Source organism: Propithecus coquereli, unplaced genomic scaffold, assembly GCF_000956105.1.
Source record: "Propithecus coquereli isolate 6110/MARCELLA unplaced genomic scaffold, Pcoq_1.0 Scaffold114, whole genome shotgun sequence".
In the NCBI taxonomy this organism is placed as follows: Eukaryota; Metazoa; Chordata; class Mammalia; order Primates; family Indriidae; genus Propithecus; species Propithecus coquereli.
The window spans coordinates 2,509,367-2,530,056 of record NW_012135414.1 but is presented as its reverse complement, the minus strand read 5'-3'; the positions used below and the strand labels follow the sequence as shown (position 1 = coordinate 2,530,056).

Here is a 20,690-nt window from a genome sequence, read left to right as displayed (position 1 = left end):
CAGACGTGGGGGTGGGGGGAGGCGCGGTTGGCAGACCGAGCAAGGGCTCTGGGCGTGGCTCCCAGAGGATGGATAGGTGCAGGCTTTCTCTGAGAGGGAGGGCAGGCAGGCTCGGCATGAAAGCACCATAGCTTTGTGCCAGGGAGGCTGGATACTAGAATCCAAGCTGATTCAGTATATCCTGGATCTTCTGACTCCACAATGAAAAAATGCACTGGTTGTAACTTCTGTCTTTCTGGCAGTGTTTCTTATCTCAAAGCTGCTCACAGAAGCTAAGCAATCTGGGAGAAATTAGGATCTGAATAATGCACAGATTAGATAACCCAGAACCAATTGATGGAATAATCAGAACTGAAATATTTGACATGTTCATTATGTGCTTCCTCTGTGCCAGGCTGTGTTCTAAGCCCTGGGCTTGTAGTAGTAGACAAAACAGACAAAAAGTAACATATACAGTAAGTCAGATGGTGAAAGTGCTATGGGGAAAAATAAAACTAGGAAGAGAGGGAGTGACGTGTACATGTCGGCATGTACACGTGTGTTTTAGAGAGGGCAGAGGCCTTGTTGATGCTTTATATAGGTTAGTCTTCACTGTGAAGAGGACTTCCAAGAAGAGACCTGAAGAAGGAAGCAAACCAAAAAGATCTCTGGGGGATTTGCTCTTCAGACAGAAGTAATGGCAAGAGAAAAGACCCTGAAATAGGAGTACTGTACTTGTTAGTTGAACAGCAAGGCAACCAGTGTGGCTGGAACAGTGTGAGCAAGGAGAAGAGAACAAAAGGACATGAGACAGAGAAGTAGGAGAGGGTCCTCATAGGCCAGTAGAAGGACTTGTGGAAAATCACTCAATAGTTCAACCAGGGAAGTGATGTGATAGCTTTTAAAATTATCACCCTGGCTGCTGTGTTGGGATTGTACCACAGGGAGCAAGGGCAGACCCAAGGGAGACCAATTAGAAGGTGGTTGCAATAGTACAGGTGAGAGATGGTGATGGTTTGGACCAGATAGAAGTGGTGAGGAATGGTCAAATTCTGTGTATTTTTTAAAGGTAGAGCCAGTAGAATTTGCTGATGGATTAAATTATAGGGCATGAGAAAAGGGGCAGTTAAGGATGACCTCAAAGTTTTTGACCAGACTGATACAGGCTGGCTCAGCTATAAAAGAGAAATTACTGATACAAGTCAGTTCTGTGGTAATATTTCTAGACTGTCGTTCTAGAGGTTTAGCAGAAATTAGTTAGCAGTTCCATCATCTGTCAGTTCCTCAGCTCAGGCCTGGTGCCCATCACTGTGGTGATGGGGATATTGTGGAGAGAAAGCATGGTATTGGATCAAGATTCTTTCAATCTAGTGTGGGAAAAAGCCTTGAAAACCTTAGAGGGCCCCTGTGGGTACAAACAAATGAAGGACACCCAAGCACTGGAGGGGCTGAAGGAAAAACCGGAGTGGGAGATGGGGATCCTTCATCTGGGAACCACCACTTTTGGAGGCGGGAAGTGTGCTATAAAGAAGGGAGAAGTGAAGGTGTATTGAGAAACAGATGGTTTAGCAGTGGCACAGGGCTTCATATGTGACTTGGGCAAGTCTCTTCCTTCTCAGGTCTTTAATATTGAGTTTCTAAATTTGATTTCTGTGTATGGTTGAAAAGCTGTGTGTGTTGAAAGGCAGAATGTGCTGAGTTTTATATGACTGGGGTCCTCTTGCAGGACAGAGCCAGCTTATTAAAGAGAAGGCAGAGGTGCCAATTCAGCTGTTGGGTAGCATTAAACACTGTGACTTTATCCCTTTTCCTCACTCACTGATACCTCTTTTGGAAGCTGTTAGGGGCCACAGCCATAGAAGACAAGCTGCAAGATGGAGTGCCTGAGACAATCATGACCCTGAACAAAGCCAAAATTAAAATGTGGATTTTAACTGGAGATAAGCAAGGTAAAGGAGATATCCTTGCCTGACCAGTCCTCTTCCCTGTTCACCGTAGCCATTTCTTTTCTTATTCTTAGCCATTTCCTTTTTCTTTCTTTCTTTCTTTTTTTTTTTTTTTTGAGACAGAGTCTTACTCTGCTGCCCAGGCTAGAGTGCAGTGGCAGCATCATAGGTCACTGCAGTCTCGAACTCTTGGGCTCAATGGATCCTTCTGCCTCAGCTTCCTGAATAGTTGGGACTACAGGTGCGCACCACAATGCCTGGCTAATTTTTCTATTTTTTTGTAGAGACAGGGTCTCGCTATGTTGCACTATGTTGCTCAGGCTGGTCTCTAATTCCTGGCCTCAAGCGATCCTCCCACCTTGGCCTCCCAAGGTGCTGGGATTACAGGTGTGCCCCGCCTCTTAGCCATCTTCTTGACAAATACCTTGTAACTCAGGTAAGTCCTTACAGGACACCTTCACTTTCAGTCTTGTATACAATTTGCTGAGCATGTACTCATGCCAGATGCTATATTGGGAATTGAAGACACAGAGATGAATCAATCATATATGACTCCTTTCATCCAGGAACTCACAAGCTAAAAACTTTAAAGTTGCCTTTGGCTATACCCCCTCTGTTGGCCCAAAGATTCATTGGCTTGCCATGTCTCAGTAAGTCATCTAAAAATCCTCTTAACTATGCCACCATCTTAATTCAACCTTCATCCTATGTTGGCTGTATTTCTGCAAAAACTTCTGAACCAATCTCTCTGGCTCTTGCCCTTATTAATCTCATCATAGCCTACATACAACCATCAGTTTAATCTTCCTCAAATATACTAATTTTATGATGTTACTTCTCTGGTCAGTGTCCTACAGTGACTCCACATTGTAAAAATCAGACTCCTCTATCTGGCCTTCATGACTTCGATAATCTTGGTCAGGCGTGGTGGCTCATACCTATGATCCTAGCACTCTAGGAAGCTGAGGTGGGAGGATCACTTGAGCCCAGGAGTTTGAGGTTGCAGTGAGCTCTGATGATGCCACTGCACTCTACCTGGGGTGAAAGAGTGAGACTCCGTCTCAAAAAAAAACAAAAGAAAGAAAGAAAAGAAAAATACTTTGATAATTAATCTATTGCTACCTACACATCCTTACCTCCATCCTATTGTGACCATTATCTTCAGTATGTCCCAAACAAACCAATTCCCACTCTAGGGCCTCTGGGTTGTTTCCCCACTTAAAATACCTTTTCCTCCCCCTAAACCTTCTTATTCATCTTTCAGGGCTTTCCTCCAAGAAAGTTTCTATGACAATTGCAATCTCTCCTCTGAATTCTGATACCACTTGTAGCCAGGAATCGGGACTCAATTTTTTTTAAATTTTTTCCTTAGTATGAATTTATTCCAATTCCCAGATTTCTTGATGTAAAGGAAGGACTACAATTTAAACATGTCTCAGTCCCCCATGAAATCTAACATAGAAATTGGCACAGTACTTTTCAAAGAAACACATCCTGATTGCCTTGAGAAATGGATGCAGACTGGAATTGCTTTAAGAAATAGCATAAAGTTTTTTAGAGAAGGCCAAAATGATCCTAGTTATTGATAAGTAACTCACAAGTCTGTACCACGTAGATAGTCACATGTGGATGTTCGAATATGGTCTCCACTGATTCATAAAAAATGCACTTTGACTGCATCCATGGCAAATGTGGACAAATGGGCTCTGCAGCCCACGGTTAGAGCCTATGTACCTGTACACTGTGAAGACCTTGTCCTTGTCTGTAAACACCAGCCAGAATGAGACCTTTGTTCTCCCTTCCCTACAGAGACTGCTGTGAACATTGCCTACTCCTGTAGTATATTTGAGGATGAAATGGATGGGGTGTTCACTGTGGAAGGCAGGGACGATGAGACTATTCTGCAAGAACTCAGGTACAGATGCGAGAGTGACCACGGCCAGTCCCTGATGCCAAAATTTCCCATCCATCTCTTCCCACAGTGTGGCTTCCATACCACCATAAGGAACAGAAGAAATGGAGGGGAAAACAAAAACCCTAAAATATTTGAGATAATCTTATAAGGAAGCATTCAGGCTAAAGGAGCTGGAGTGTGGGGGCTGGAGACGCATGGCATGTGGACGGTCAGGGAGCAGTTGGGTCTGTGGTCCTGCTGGTGCTTTGCAGAGGCCGTATACCCCTTTGCTCACTGGGACACATTTTCCTTTCTAAGGTCTGGGGCTTCAGGTCAGACTCTGACCACTATGCTTGGCTTTCAGGACAGCAAGAGGCAAGATGAAACCTGAGTCTCTACTGGATTCAGACCCAGTAAACATTTACCTCACCACGAACTCCAAAATGCTCTTCAGAATGCCTGAGGAGGAGGCCAATGGCAACTATGGCTTGGTCATCAATGGCTACAGTCTGGTGGGCAACACAGAGCTACAACTCTGTTCTCTTCTTCCAAGGAACTTTCTTCCTAGGTCCAACTCACTTCAGGGAAATTTCAAGACCCCTTCCGTATTCCATGAGTCACCCCATTCCCAGTTCCTTCAGGTGCCTTGCCTGAAAGACACCTTTCCCCAGGTTTCTCTAGACAAGAGTCAATGAGGAAAGGGAAGCCAAGAGCATATTCCTTCCTTAACCAAATTCTTCACTACTGATTTGGCCTGTCACTTAGGGGAAGAGGAGAAGCAAGCAGAACCAGGTCCTCCAAGAGGTTACTTGATCTCATAGCGCTGTCAACTGATTTGACCCAGTGAGAGGCCCTGACCGGTTTCCCACTGGAGGCTGAGTCAGATGCGAGGATGCCTAGGACTGACTTGGGAGCTTGGCCTCCTTTAGGGGTGGAGAACCTCAGGAGTAGCCATGCCCACCCTATGAAGGACAGGGAAGGGAACAGGCCTGGGAAGGTCCTGCCCTGAGAGCCTTTTTGGACAACCTGAAGAATGGGTGTGTCCTATTGCTGCAGGCCCGTGCTCTAGAAGGAAACCTGGAGTTGGAATTGCTGCGAACGGCATGCATGTGCAAGGGGGTGATCTGCTGCCGGATGACACCCCTTCAGAAGGCCCAGGTGGTAGAGCTGGTGAAGAGGTACAAGAAGATGGTGACACTGGCCATCGGGGATGGGGCCAATGACGTCAGCATGATTAAAGGCATGTGAGGGGTGGGGGGCAGTTAGCTCCCAGCCATGGGCTTGCCCCTTCCTTCCTCCTTGGGCAAAACTGATCTGAGAGGTACTGTGTGGCTGGCTCACATTCCTCCTGTCACGTGCATTATATATTTATACTGTTTGGCAATTCCATTCATGCTTCTCCACATCTGCACTGCCACTTATTTGCACATGCAGGCAGCAGCCCATATGCACAGGCATGCACACTCCTTCAGACTCATGCACTCACACTGTGACTGTAAGTACACACACGTACACATGGCTCCCACAAGAACACATACGTACATTCACAGAACAGGCTGTGCAACTACCATACCATCTTTCTGAGATGGCATCAAGGCCCACGGAAAGGACCCCTGGGCAAGAGTCATAGTGTATTCCTTTTTTGAAGGCTGTAGGCTGCGAGGCCCAGTGCAGAGATCTTTTCCTTCCCAAGGCTGTGTTCCCAAGAGCTCGCCCTGCTTCCCTGGCTGGAGGAGAATAGATGACTTACTGACCACTTCAGACCTATAGAAACAAATGGCCAAAATTTACTGGTTTTAATCTCAGGTGACTGTTGTTAGCCTCTAGCAACTTACAAGTCTGTGATATATGGATAAATCTAGAGGTCTTCTAGTCCAACCTCTTTACCCATACAGGAAACACTAGCAGATATTCCAGCCTCAGGTTCAATACTAGGCAGTGCTCTTGCTCTCTTCTCCAGTTTCTAGAACAACTTTGGTATTTAGGGCTTTCGAGGTTTCAGTGATCCTATTAAGCAATGTAGCAGGTACATACAAGAAAATAAGTGAATTTGGCATATACCAGAAGAATGGTGAATTACCATAGACTAATTCAAACTTTTAGGAACTTCAGTCTTATCTTCCATCAAGTATAATTTTTGCTTCATCCAGAAGAAGTCACCTTACGCCCCCTGAAGAATTTTTTTCTCACTAACAAAGTATGTGCATCACATACAATTGGATTTTAGCCCCATAGATAAACTTAGGTAATTAAATATTGTTTTATATTGGTATCTATCTTGTATCTTTAATTGATTTAAGTGGCTCCCAGAGATAAGAAGAAATTTTAACCTAAGCATCTGGACAGGAGGGAAGAACCCAGATAGCTAGAGTAGAGGCAAAGAATATGCAGGATAGCTTTCTAGCACTGGCCTGGCAGGCATTCTTGAGTGGCAGAGTTCAAAAAAAAGTGCAGAAGAAGCAGCTGTTTTCCAGCTTGCAGGGGAAGGGCAACCCACTAAGGAGAAAAGACTCCACTACGTAAGCACCATTTTGCACTGGGCCTACCAGCATTTCCCAAATGTAAAATAAGGGGTTTGTACAACATCATCTCAGCTTTCCCTTTATACTTCCCAGGCTGGGAGCCCAGCAAAAAAGCCCTGTGGCTGAGAAGCTCCTGGGGTTTCATTGCAGCTGCCCACATTGGGGTCGGCATCAGCGGCCATGAGGGGATGCAGGCCATGCTCAACAGTGACTTCGCCTTCTCCCAGTTCCGCTACCTTCAGCGTCTACTCTTGGTCCATGGCCGCTGGTCTTATAATCGCATGTGCAAGTTTCTCAGCTACTTCTTTTATAAGAACTTTACTTTCACCCTGGTGCACTTCTGGTATGCCTTCTACAACGGGTTCTCTGCACAGGTAGGAGATCATCTGGTAATCTCCACTCTAAGTCAACTGAGTCTTCTCCAGTCTCCCCCTTCTTCATCCAGCTCAGACCTTTTTTCTCCTCAGAGCCCAATGTATGATATGCTGCCACCCATCCATGAAGCTCTTCACCCCATACTGATTCCATCTCCGAACCTTACACCAACCTTAGTTTTCCAAACCATAACTGTTCTGGCCTGGCTCTGATTTGGTCTTGACTCCTACCTTCAGAAGTCTCTCATAAGCTATTTTCACCATTTCCCTGACATTGAGACCTAGAGTTTCCAAACATATGTAATGGGGAGAAATTCCTGGATCTGCGAGTTTTCTTAGCATCCTAAATCACCTTTATGGAACAGACTGAACCTCAAGGAGCCTCTGTCTGGGTCATACCAGACAGACCAGTTGTGGCCTTCACTTGGAGCCATACTTGGAAATACAGCTTCCCTTTATTTCTCCTTCCCCACTCACCTGACTGCCCCTGCCCCCAACACACACACAATTGTTACTTTGATGGATGGATTCTACATTTGGGTATGAAATCTCTCCCACCCTAGTGGGGAGAAGTGACATAGATTTTGATGTTTTAAGAGGATTCCCATTTCCTATGAGAAGTTCTTCTGCAGCGTCTCAAGGATTCCCAAGAGAACCAACCTCAGGAATGATTATCTTGGGAGATCCCTACCACTTTTCTTGCCATAGGCTCCAGGGGAAGCAGAGCAGTTAACAGACGGTAGTAGACTTGTATACTCCCAGCGCCTAGCAAAGCCAGTTTGGTTTGTGGGAGGTGTGTGTGCATGTATGTGTTGCTGCTGACCTCTTGTGGCCAGTATGGAAACGGGCCCTCTCCAGGCCCCAGGATGGAGCACCCAGCTGGGCAAGGATCACTGGGGTCTATTCTGCTTGCTGATGTTAGGAGGTATCCAGTGCTAGAGAAGTCACTGCATACCATCAAGCAGACAAAGAGCCCAGAGGTTTACATGCCTAGGAGTGCAGGGGTACAGCTAGCATTCTCTAGCAGCCACTCTGGGTCCTTTCTGTGCAGGGAGGGGCAGTGAAGGTTATGGTAGGATTGGTCTAGGTCGGTCTTGAAACCTTGATGTGGCCTTTTGCCCCAGCCTGGAAGCCAGGGTTCTAAATATGATAGGATCAAATATAGACTGGGGGTCAACGTTCTGAGTCAGATTTCTGAAATCCAAATGCTGCTTTAGGTTAATGTGGTGGTGGGAGAGTGTGGGAAAGGCAGCTGTCTTGGACTTGGGAGGTGGAGCTGAGACTTTAGAGAAGAGAAGAATCTACAAAATCTTCTTGGTATTCTTCTAGATAGTTTACGATACCTGGTTTATCACCTGCTACAATCTGATCTACACTTCCCTCCCTGTTCTGGGCATGAGTCTGTTTGATCAGGTAAGACCCAACAGCAAGATCCTTAGTCAGGGTTGAAGCCCCTGGCCCCTTGGGGAGTATTCCCATGAGTGAGGAAGACATCAAGAGCCAAGCTCTACAAAATCAAGGAATAATTTCTAGAGAGGAAAGGGAGCTCATCAACTGGACAGGTATCATGAGATAAAGTAAAGCATCCTTTTTCAGAAAGAATAACGATCAGTTATAGAAAGCCAAGTTTTCCTGTGTCAATTTTATCTTTGTAGAGAGAAACATGGAAATTGTGCCATACGGTAAATTGGGTGTGTATAAAAGTAATGAAAGGAAAAAGAGTTATTGGGGCAGGACTGGGTAAAGCAAGGGTCTTCAAGAAAGGAGAGACCTGTTCAGAGATAATGAGAAGGAGATAAGCCAATGCAGACAGGCCTAGGTGGGAGTCCAGAAGGCTAAGTTTGGGAGTGTAGTTATGATGCCTTATGCCATAGGAGCCAGCCTAGGGGATCCCATCTGTCCTTGTCAGAAGTCCCTGGGCTTTGAGGGTCCTGGTACCCCACCTCTCCCTTCTCTTGCACCCCAACCTCTAGTCCTGGGCACATGGATTAGAAAAGGAGCCTCCAAAGAGGAATAAAGTAGCTGAAATAGAATATCATGGGATCATGGTTCCCAGTCTCCATCAGGGTAGTAGCTCTAAGTTCTCCATGAAGTAGTTGCCAACCTCAGAACAGCAAGAGGGATGGGTTGTATTACTCAACAGATCTATCCAGCTTCAATGGCCTAATTCTAGGGCTCCACCTCTGAAGCCCAAGCTTTGTTACCCAAAGTTTCAGATTTAGGAGATGAAAATGATCCAATGTCATCCACATAGAGAATCATCTCACCTTGAGTTCACTAGTAACTATGGGAGTGGGAGGAATATCACAGTACATGAATACCTCCAAGGGACTAACTGGTCCCTGTTGGCTTCCCCTCTGCCTCCACTGGCTTTTGACACAAAGATTATTCAACTGAAAAAACATTTAAACCTAGAGACTCATGTCCCAGCTGCCTCCCCCATCCCAAGGTTCAGCCCTCCCTTCCAGCTACTCCGAAAGCCTAACTGCCCCCTTTCACACCTCCCCAATCCTAACTGCCTTTAAGTCCTTCCCACAATCCTGACCCTCTCCTAGCTTTCTTCCACCACTTAGACCCTTGCCTAGAGAGTAGGACTTCAGGAAGGGTCTGTGGTCAGTGCTCTGTTCTCTGGTTCCACTTCTCAAGTAATCCATGAGGAAGCTCCTAGGCAACCTGGCAGCAGACTCAGTGAGGGGAGAAGCCTCTACCCTGATGGAGATGGGACCTTCTGTGGAAAGACCCTGAGCTCCCTCTTTACCCTCTGGTGCTTCCAGGATGTGAATGAAGCATGGAGCCTACATTTCCCAGAGCTGTATGAGCCAGGCCAGCACAACTTCTATTTCAACAAGAGAGAATTTATGAAGTGTTTAATGCATGGGATCTACAGTTCCTTCGTGCTGTTCTTTGTCCCCATGGCAACTACTTACAACTCAGAGCGAATGAACGGGAAGGACATCTCCAACTTCCAGTCTTTCTCTCTGATCGTGCAGACCTCCTTGATCTGGGTGGTCACAATCCAGGTGTGGCCAGTGGCAGTGGGATTAGGGGATTGGGTGGGGAGCCTGTCTGGAAGAGGGGGAGGTAAGAGGGAGGGAGTGTGAGAAGAGAGCAACCTCCATTACAGAATTGGAGAAGGGAGGTAGCTGACAGGTCCCAGATTATACGGTATTACACATAAGAGGGTCCTTTTCAGATCAGCCTACAGACAACCTACTGGACAATGATAAGCCACTTCTTCATCTGGGGTAGCCTAGGTTTCTACTTTTGCATGGCATTCTTCCTGTACAGTGATGGCTTGTGCCTATTGTTCCCTGATGTCTTCGAATTCCTAGGTAAGGCCCTGCCCAGCAGGCAGGGGGCTGAGGGGTGAGCCAAGTATATTGATTTAATAAACATTTACTGAAAAGCTTTTGCTATGTACTAGGCTCTGTGGATAGAGATATGAATATAACATGGTTTCTGCCCTGAAAGGACTCAAAATCTAGCTAGGGATATATTTTACCTTATTAGAGTTCCCAAGATATTTTCACATTTCTAACGTAATTTGATCTTTACAAGCATCCTATGAGGTAGGCAGGGCAAAAATTGTTAGCACTATTTTAGAGACTAGAGTTTTTAAAAATTAAATGGCTAAAATCTAGGTCTCTTGGTTTCAGTTCAATGTCCTTCATGCTGTGGCATACTGCCTTATTGTCACCCATGTTAATTTCCCTCTCTCTCATCTCCCCTCTGATGAAGATAAAATGCAGAGAGAGTATATATGTAGATGTAGTTGACTCCCACGTCTTGTTGGCCTGTTAACTCCATTTTTCTCCTCCAAAGGCTTCTATCCCATTTTTTTTATCCAGGCCCGTGCTCTAGGATTCCCTCATAACTCACCCCACTCTCCTGTCCTGCCCTACCCTGCCTTGAGAGGGAGACAAAGACATGTGAATTTACAGCGACTTTGGGTGCACAGAGGACCCAACTGCAATTCTTTCGCATTTATATTATTTCTCAAGAGACTAAACTGTATCCAAATCAATAACTTTCTTCCATACCTCCCAGCCCTGGCCCCACCCCTTCCTCCAGGCTCTGTTTCAGCCTTTCCCCTCTGGGCTTATTGTTTACAGGTGTGACCAGGAACATTCTGAACCAGCCGCAACTGTGGCTGAGCATTATGCTCAGCGTGGTCCTCTGTGTATTACCTGGGCTTGGGTACCGATTTCTTAAACCACTATTCTGGCCCGTCGGTGTGGACAAGGTGAGTGGAACAGGAAACTACCCAGATATAATTCACAACCCTCTTTGCCTTTGCGTCTGAAAACTCTGTCCCCCATGCTCTGGCTATAGGTTTTTGAGAGAATTCAGCAGTGCAGGAAACTTCCAGAGCCACACCCAATCCGGACCAAACTGAAACATACAAGCTCTCGTCATTCTGGCTACGCATTCTCCCATAAACAGGGCTTTGGGGCCCTCATCATTTCTGGCAAGATAATGAAGTTCAAGGCATCCAAGCAAAGCAGCCTTGCTTCTAAAAAGTAGAGGCCCTGGGGAAACTCCAAAGGAGTTAAGTCATTGCTCTTCCTCCCTTGTATTCACACAACTTGGTAAGGAAAGATTAGAGTCCCTGGGACTGTAACCAGTATAAACCTGCTCCTCCACTCTCATTAGGGGCTCAGCCTCTTAATTCCCCAGAAGGCTCTGCCCAGGTAAGGCAAGGAAAAGTAAGGAAAGAGCCCCCAGATATCTGCCAGAGTTGAAGCATTAAAAAAAAGAAAGCAACTTCAGGCCTCCCTTCCACCATCCCATCCAAGTTTTAATCCAGACAAGCAAATGTGATGTGAAAGTAGAGGGTGAAGAGGGACAGTATGGAGAAGGGAAAAAAAAAAACCAGGACCTAAGAATCTTACTTTGGGCCCTATCTCCCATACCCAGGGCAAGCATAACCTTCCCAGGGCCCCACAGGAACATATTCCCACCCTGGCATCCTTTTCAGGTTTAGCTGGGGGATCCGAGTATGTCTTTTGCTGGCCCTGGGGAGCAAAAGGAGGAGGCAGCTGCTGTGAAGAGCTGGTCTTAGGAAGCTGAAGGAGAGTTTCTGGACCAAAAAAAATAAATAAATAAAAGGAGGTGGTTCCTGCCTGGAGAGGACAACTCACGATCTTGCCTTCTTCCCCTCTCGTTGACCTCTTTGACCCAGGGACTGGTGATACCTGTTCAGACCTCAGAACTGGGAGGGCGATACTGCAGGAGATTTTTAAAATTCTTTTCTTGAGGGGACATAGGCCATAATTGGTGAGCATTGTCTTCATTCCGTAAAATTATTTTGAGAAGAATTTGTATGTACTTGCAAAATTGTTTCTAAGAAATTTATGGAGCAATAAATTGCTTATTTTGGAACACAGAGATTTGTATGATCTGTTGGGGCCCCAGTGACAATAATATAGTCTGAGCAATATCATTGGTCCACAGACCCACCACCCTCCCCCTTCAAATCAGAACAGTGTTTCCCCTTCCCCGCTCTTTCTCTCCCTTTTCAGCTCCACTCCGTTTTTCTGTCACCTCTTGATAAACTCCATTTTAGCCTCAGTGTAACTACATCTTTTAATCATATAGCTCTGTCCTCTTTGCATGCATTTAAATATAGGTTCCTGGGTTCTTTGCTCATCTTTCTCTGTCCAAACTCATGCCTTCATTTAGCAACGGAGAGAAGATTCTCAACTCTATCTCTAGCCCAGATCTCTCTGCTAAGGTCCAGATCCAAATATTACAGTGACTCTGGACCCTTGAACCTCCGGAAACTTAAACTCAACCCACCCAGCCTATACTGTACTAATCATTTTTCCCCCAAATTTCACCCCAGGATGTCATCACCATCATCCCAGTCACCCAGGGCAGAATGATGAGACTCATCCTATGCTTCTTCATCTAGCCTCATGTCCAATCAGTCAGCAAGTCGTGTAAATCCTGAGCCCTTACTATTGCTTGTTTCCATTTCCCCCATTGTTACTAGCATTGCCTTTGTTCAGGCTGTCATCGCCTTTTACGTGGATCACAGCATAAAATCTCCCAACTCGAGGCCGGGCGCGGTGGCTCATGCCTGTAATCCTAGCTCTCTGGGAGGCCGAGGCGGGTGGATTGTTTGAGCTCAAGAGTTCGAAACCAGCCTGAGCAAGAGCGAGACCCCGCCTCTACTAAAATTAGAAAGAAATTAATCGGACAACTAAAAATATATAGAAAAAATTAGCCGGGCATGGTGGCACATGCCTGTAGTCCCAGCTACTCGGGAGGCTGAGGCAGAAGGATCGCTTGAGCCCAGGAGTTTGAGGTTGCTGTGAGCTAGGCTGACGCCACGGCACTCACTCTAGCCAGGGCAACAGAAGTGAGACTCTGTCTCAAAAAAAAAAAAAAAAAAAAAATCTCCCAACTTGGCTTCCTGGTTCTCCCCTTTCTAAAGCATCAACAGTACTATTTCAAGAGTAATCTTTCTGAAAGGCAAATTTGGTCATGTCAAGCCCCGGTTTAGCATATTTGAAGCGCTTCCCATACCCTCTGGATCAAGTTAAAATTGGAACACTTTATTATTGGACCCTCTCTGGCATTGTCTGCCATCATGCCCCCATCTACCTTCACTCCAGTTACAATATTTCTGGTCTCGGTGTCATCAAACACGCTGTTCTCATATCCTAAAATGCTTCTCTCCACCTCCTTCTTCATGTGGCTAACTCCTAGTCACCCTTCAAAACTCAGATTAGTTGGAACTAGACAGAGGTGATGGTTGAACAACGTTGTCAATGTACTAATTGCCACTGAATTGTAAACTTTAAAATGATTAATTTTATGTTATGTGACATTCACCTCAATTTTTTAAAAAAAGTTCAGATTAGGCATTGTCTCTCTAGGAGCTTTTCCTAATCCCTCAGTGTGACTTACATACCCGTTCTATTTGTTCCATTGCTTCCCTGTACCTACCTCTATCAGTGACACTTATCATGGAGCACTGGAATAATTGATTTATTTGTCTATTTCCTTTAATAAATGTCTGTTGAATTAACAAACAAATGAAATGAATGAATATTAAAACCTGTTTCTTTAGCTGTGTTACTTGTTTCCATGAATGGCATCACTACCTAATAGCTCAAACCAGAAACCTGGAAGTCTTCCTGGACCTCTCTTCCATTCCACTAATCCAGTCCATTCAGTTACCAAGTTCCATATACTCTGTCTCAGAAATGTCTTCAATTCTTTCCCTTCCTGTTCGCCCCCAGTCCCACTGCTCTCACTTACAACACCACCCTCCTCTCTGGTCTCCCTGCCTCCACTTCTGCTTCTTTCCAATCCATTATCCACACCACAGAGAAAAATATTCCCAAAATACAAATTAGATCATATCGTTTGCCAGTTTAAAATTCTTGAGTGGCTCAGCATAGCTTCCTGACCTTGATGTTGCAACTTCTCCAACTTCATTGTCCGCTTCTGCTGCACATAACCTCATTCTTGCCATACCAAACTATTTCTGTTCCCCAAAGATTCCGTTACCTTCAGAAGCCCCTATGCCTTCACTCTTTCTATTCTCTCCTCTTAGAATATACTTCTCTCCTTCCTTTGTCTAGATAATGTCTATCTGCTCTTTTTTTTTTTTGAGACAGAGTCTCACTCTGTTGCCCGGGCTAGAGTGCCGTGGCGTCAGCCTAGCTCACAGCAACCTCAAACTCCTGGGCTCAAGCAATCCTTCTGCCTCAGCCTCCCGAGTAGCTGGGACTACAGGCATGTGCCACCATGCCCGGCTAATTTTTTCTATATATTTTTAGTCGTCTGATTAATTTCTTTCTATTTTTAGTAGAGACGGGGTCTCACTCTTGCTCAGGCTGGTCTAGAACTCCTGAGTTCAAATAATCCAGCCGCCTCAGCCTCCAGAGTGCTAGGATTACAGGTGTGAGCCACCGTGCCCGGCCCTATCTGCTATTTAAGTCTCAGCTTGGGTCACTTCTCAAGGAGCCTTCACCAGTAACACAACCTACTGTTCTGAGTTGGATGCGTCTTGCTTGCACTAGAGCATCTTGTACCTTTCTCTTATTTCTATTTCTCAAAATTTAAATACATGATATCATCATTCACATGCCCATTTTAATTGTGGCTTACACTTCTTTGTCGTCTCTGTTAGGCCATGAATGATCTCCTTGAAGGCAAGAATTTTGTCTCATTTTTGTATTCCCATCATCCAGCAGAACACTAGTACTTAGATGATTGGTTTCTTTTTTTTGTTTTTGGTTTTTGGTTTTTTGAGACAGAGTCTCACTCTGTTGCCCGGGCTAGAGTGCCGTGGCATCAGCCTAGCTCACAGCAACCTCAAACTCCCGGGCTCAAGCAATCCTACTGCCTCAGCCTCCCAAGTAGCTGGGACTACAGGCGTGTGCCACCATGCCCGGCTAATTTTTTATATATATATTTTTAGTTATCTAGCTAATTTCTTTCTATTCTTTTTTTTAGCAGAGACAGGATCTCGCTCTTGCTCAGGCTGATCTCCAACTCCTGAGCTCAAATGATCCGCCCACCTCGGCCTCCCAGAGTGCTAGGATTACAGGCGTGAGCCACCACATCCGGCCTAGATGATTGTTTTTTAATAAGTGAATAGGTGAAATCTATTGCCTTTTATTTTTCTTAAACTTGCTTCTTACCCTTTCCTTTCAAAATGAATCTCACCTTTCTGTATCTAGTTTCTAGTTATACTTCAGGGGCCTCTTTTTATGAAACACAGTTACTCATGGTCTCCCATGTAAGGGAGATTTTTACAATCTCCCATTGTAAAAATACAGTTGGGACCAGTAATATCCCGCAAAGCTCCTAAACAATCACTACCCTCTCCTGGTGGTTTATATGCGTACTAGGAGACTTGAGTCTCCATCTCTGCTAAGGATCCAAGACAGAAAATGCCACATTCCAAAGTGTGGTGTGAGATGACCATGCAAGACTTGCAAACAAAAAAAACAGGTGTTATGAAAAACAAGTTTGCAACTCTTAATTGCCTCACCCACCTTGAGAAAGGGGCCAGAAATTCAGACATTAGAGAGGGATCTTTGGAGAGAATTGCTAGTGGGCTGCAAGTCCTCCCCTTACCCCAGTTCAGTTCAAGTTGAGAAGGTTTTAAGGAAATTACTTGGAGAGATCAATATGCTTAATGTGTCTGGGGGGACACGGAGGAAATACCTAACTCATAACTAGAAAATCTAAAAAGCAAGAGAACAATTCGCTATCTGTTGTATGACATAGCAAGAAGTGGCTGTGGTGAGATTAGTCTGTGCTCCCATAGCTTTACAGGGCAAGGATGAATGGGTGCTCCCAGGGGCCATGTAGGAGAGAGACCTAGTTGGGGTTTCTTTATCCTGTCACAGAGATCATCTGAAAGTTTCAGGAGACCTCAGCAGAAGGAAGCAGGGGATATGCTGTCAAATGCCTAGGGATTTATAATTAGATGGAAGGGGCATGAGGTAAATTTTCTTTATCTTGACTTTGGGGGTGGTTACATGAATTTACATCTGTCAAAACCGATCAACCTGTATACTTAAAATCTGTATATTTTATCTTATGTAAACTATATCTCAATAAAGTTGATTTTTTAATACCTAGACATGTTTAATGAAGTCCTAAGTGACCAACTAGAGAAGCAGAATTCACGCATGTTGAAATAACTAGCTATAGGAGAGATATCTCCACCAAAGGGGAGGGCATCTCTGAAGAACCTACAAAAGGAACCATTGAAAAAGAGTCAGCTTTAGTACCTGTCAAGCATTAAAATTGGTTTGTGGCAATATCAGTCAAGTAAACACTGTCTTCATCTCTTCTCCCTCTGTCCCGTTCAAACCCTGGAGAAATGAGTGTTAGCAAGCTGGGGAAGGGAAGAGAGATAAATGGGAAAAGATAGACATCTACTAAGCCCACTGAACCTGGTCACCTGTAATAAAGGCAAACCAAGATAAGGAAAAGCATTAATTGTAAAGTCTGAAATTTTAAAAACATATTTCACCAGGCACAGTGGCTCATGCCTGTAATCCTAAGCGACTTGGGAGGCTGAGCTGGGAGGATTGCATGAGACCAGGAGTTCACGACCAGTCTGGGCAACACAGAGAGACAGCCCCCTGCCTCCCTACCCAGTCTCTACAAAAAATAGAAAAATTTGCCGGGTGTGGTGGCACACACCTCTAATCCCAGCTACTCAGGAGCCTGAGGTGGGGGGATCTCTTGCGCCCAGGACTTCGAGGCTCCAGTAAGCTATGATAACATCAGTGCACTTCAGCCTGGGTTACAGAGTGAGATTCAGCTAAAAAAAAATTTATTTCACTAAATCATCTTAATTACTAAAGTGAAACTTAAAGTGACAAGTACTGGTTGATACCTAAAAAGGACCAGAAAATTCATGAAGTACAGGTACAGTTTCATGAAGTGGTTTCAAAGAGACAGTGGAAGGCACAATAAAATGGTTTTATAGTTATCCCTCTCCCTACAAATCCCATTCTTTAAACGTTCCAGTTGTGTACACAAACAGTTACAGTTTGCTGTAAATTTCTAGATTAGCTCTAGAATTTCTAAAGCTAATCTAGAAATTAGCACCATTTGAGCTACTACCTCAATCCTATGTGCTTCAGATAATATGTGCTATAAGGACAATACAACAGCTACTGTAATAGTGAGAGATTGTGATGGGAAGCAGTGGCTACAGACACACCTCGGACACATTGTAGGTTCAGCTCCAGACCACTGCAGTAAAGCAAATATCACAGTAAAGCAAGTCACATGAATTTTTTGGTTTCTCAGTGCATATAAAAATTATGTTTACGCTATACTATATTAAGTGTGCAATAGCATTATGTCTAAAAAATAGCTTAATTTAAAAATACCTTATTCCTAAAAATTGCTAAAAATCATCTGAGCCTTCAGCAAGTTGTAATCTTTTTGCTGGTGGAGGGTTTTGCCTAGATGTTGATGGCTGCTGACCAGTCAGGGTGGTGGTTGCTGAAGTTGGGGTGGTTGTGGCAATTTCTTAAAATAAGACAGTAATGAAGTTTGCCACATTGATTGACTTTTCCTTTCACAAAATTTTTCTCTGTAGCATGTGACGCTGTTTAATAGCATTTTACCCACAGTAGAACTTCTTTCAAAATTGGTGTCAATTCTCTCAAACTCTGATGCTGCTTTCTCAACTAAGTTGGAATATTCTAAATCCTTTGTCGTCATTTCAACAATGTTCATAGCATCTTCACCAGGAGTAGTTTCCATCTCAAGAAACTACTTTCTTTGCTTATCCATAAGAAGCAACTCCTTATCTGTTCAATCATGAGATTGCAGAAATTTGCTCACCTCTTCAGACTCTACTCCTAATTCCAGTTCTCTTGCTATTTCTACCACATCTGCAGTTACTTCCTCCACTGAAGTCTTGAACCCCTCAAAGTCACACATGAGGATTGGAATCAGCTTCTTCCAAACTCATGTTACTGTGGATATTTTGACCTCCTCCCATGAATCATGAATCATGAATCTTATTAATAGCATCTAGAATGGCGAATCCTTTCCAGAAGGTTTTCAATTTACTTTGCCCAGATCCATCATAGGAATCACCGTTTATGGCAGCTGTAGCCTTATGAGATGTATTCTTAAGTAAGAAGATTTGAGTATCAAAATTACTCCATGATCCATGGGCTACAGAATGGATGTCTTGTTAGCAGGCATGAAAACAAGATTTATCCCTTTATACATCTCCATCAGAGCTCTTGGGAGACCAAGTGCACTGTTAATGAGCAATAATACTTTGAACAGAATCTTTGTTTCTAAGCAGTAAATCTCAACAGCGGGCTTAAAATATTCAGTAAACCATGCTGTAAACAGATGTGCTGTCATCTAGGCTTTGTTTTTCCATTTCTAGAGCACAAGCAGTGTAGATTTAGCATAATTCTTAAGGATTCTAAGATTTTCAGAACAATCAATGAATATTGGCTTCAATATTCACCAGCTACATTAGCCCCTAACAAGAGAGTCCAACTGTCCTTTGAAGCTTTGAAGCCAGGCATTGACTTCTCTTTAGTTATGAAAGTCCTAGATGGCATCTTCTTCTAATAGAAAGCTGTTTCGTCTACATTAAAAATCTGTTGTTTAATATAGCCACCTTCATCAATTATCTTAGCCAGATCTTCTGGATAACTTGCTTCCTCACTTTGCATTTTACTGTTATGGAGATGGCTTCTTTCCTTAAACCTCATGAACCTACCTCTGTTGGCTTCCAACTTTTCTTCTGCAGCTTCCTCACATCACTTAGCCTTCATAGAACTGAAGAGACTTAGAGCCTTGCTCTGCATTAGGCTTTGACATAAGGGAATGTTGCAGCTGGTAGGGTCTTCTATCCAGACAACTCAAACTTTCTCCATATCAGCAATAAGGCTGTTTCACTTTCTTATCATTGGTGTGTTTACTGGAGCAGAATTTTTAATTTCCTTCAAGAACTTTTCCTTCACATTCACAACTTGGCTGTTTGGTGCAAGAAGCCTAGCTATTGGCCTGTCTCAGCTTTTGACATGCCTTCCTCACCAACCTTAATCATTTCTAGCTTTTGATTTGAAGTGAGAGATGTGTGACTCTCCCTTTCACTTGAACCCTTACAGGCTACTGTATGGTTATTACTTAGCTTAATTTCAATATTATGTTGCAGGGAATAAGGAAGCCCGAGGAGAGGGAGAATAATGAGGGAACGGCCAGTCAGTGAAGTAATCGGAACACACACAACACTTACTGATTAAGTTCACCATCTTTTATGAGCATGGATCGTGGCGGCCACAAACAATGACAACAGGGCCAAGTACAGTGGCATGCTTGTAGTCCTAGCTAATTGGGAGGCTGAGGTAAGAACAATCACTTGAGCCCAGGCATTCAAGACCACCCTAGGCAACATACTGAAACCTCATCTCAAAAAAACTCATAAAATAAACAATTACAATAGTAAAATCAAAGATCACTGATCACAGATCACCATAACATATATGATAATAACAAAAAAGTTTGAAATATTGTGAGAATTACCGAAATGTGACACAAAGACATGAAATGAACACATGCTATTGGGAAAATGGCACTAATAGACTTGGTCAACATAGGGTTGCTACAAACGTTCACTTTGTAAAAAAAACACAGTATCTGTGAAACACAATAAAGCAAACTGCAACAAGATGAGGTGTGCCTATACTTTATATTGGTAGTCAGAGAAAGCCTTTCTAAGGAAGCAACATGTGAAATGAGACATAAACGGCTGGAAGGCTGTAGTCCTGCAAAGGCATTCCACACAGAGTAAATAGCTAGTGTAAAGTTCCTAAGACAGGAGCAAGCTTTGTGTGTAAGAAAAAGTAAGAACCTTAATGTGGATGAAGCATGGTGAGCCAAGGACGGGGTGGTTAGATATGATGGCGAGCAGAGGAGAGTTTTAAAACCCATTTGAAAAGATTGCTCAGGCTATTCTATGGAGAATAAGGGTGCAAAAGTGACATCAGGAAGACCAGGAGGCAATTACAGTTGTGTAGGCATGGCATGGTGCTGGCTTGGACGAGGGTGGTTGCAGTGGAGAAATAAGTGGATGAATGCGCAATATATTTTAAAGACCGAACCAAAGAGCTTTGTGGATTGGCTATGGAGCATACAGGCACTGGTTTATCAAATGATCCCATTGATTTGCTCAATAGCTTCCTCTCTGATAATCAGGGCACTAAATTCAGAGATTACTGACTCTTCCCACACAGTTCCTGATGAAAGGGTGACTCTAGGTGGTCATATTTGTACTGGTTGACTCCACTCCCTCTAGCTACAACTGGCCCAATATAGCTTCTCTCTCTAGGAATCAGAATTAGAACTGTGTGAAACAGACCAGGCGCAGTGGCTCATGCCTGTAATCCTAGCACTCTGGGAGGCCGAGGCGGGTGGATCGCTCAAGGTCAGGAGTTCGAGACCAGCCTGAGCA

At 44.2% G+C, this 20,690-nt stretch overlaps 1 protein-coding gene across 1 annotated transcript in view; it reads left to right on the top strand.

Moving 5' to 3' along the window:
* The window catches only part of LOC105819619 (phospholipid-transporting ATPase FetA-like), a 63,781-nt gene extending 52,542 nt beyond the window's left edge, over nt 1–11,239 (top strand). The window contains 11 exon segments of the mRNA XM_012655907.1: nt 503–516; nt 1,817–1,928; nt 3,735–3,840; nt 4,184–4,331; nt 4,876–5,059; nt 6,492–6,715; nt 8,045–8,128; nt 9,490–9,735; nt 9,909–10,047; nt 10,828–10,958; nt 11,048–11,239. Of these exon segments, the coding sequence (XP_012511361.1) occupies nt 503–516; nt 1,817–1,928; nt 3,735–3,840; nt 4,184–4,331; nt 4,876–5,059; nt 6,492–6,715; nt 8,045–8,128; nt 9,490–9,735; nt 9,909–10,047; nt 10,828–10,958; nt 11,048–11,239 (1,580 nt within the window).
* Nucleotides 11,240–20,690: the final 9,451 nt, after the last annotated feature.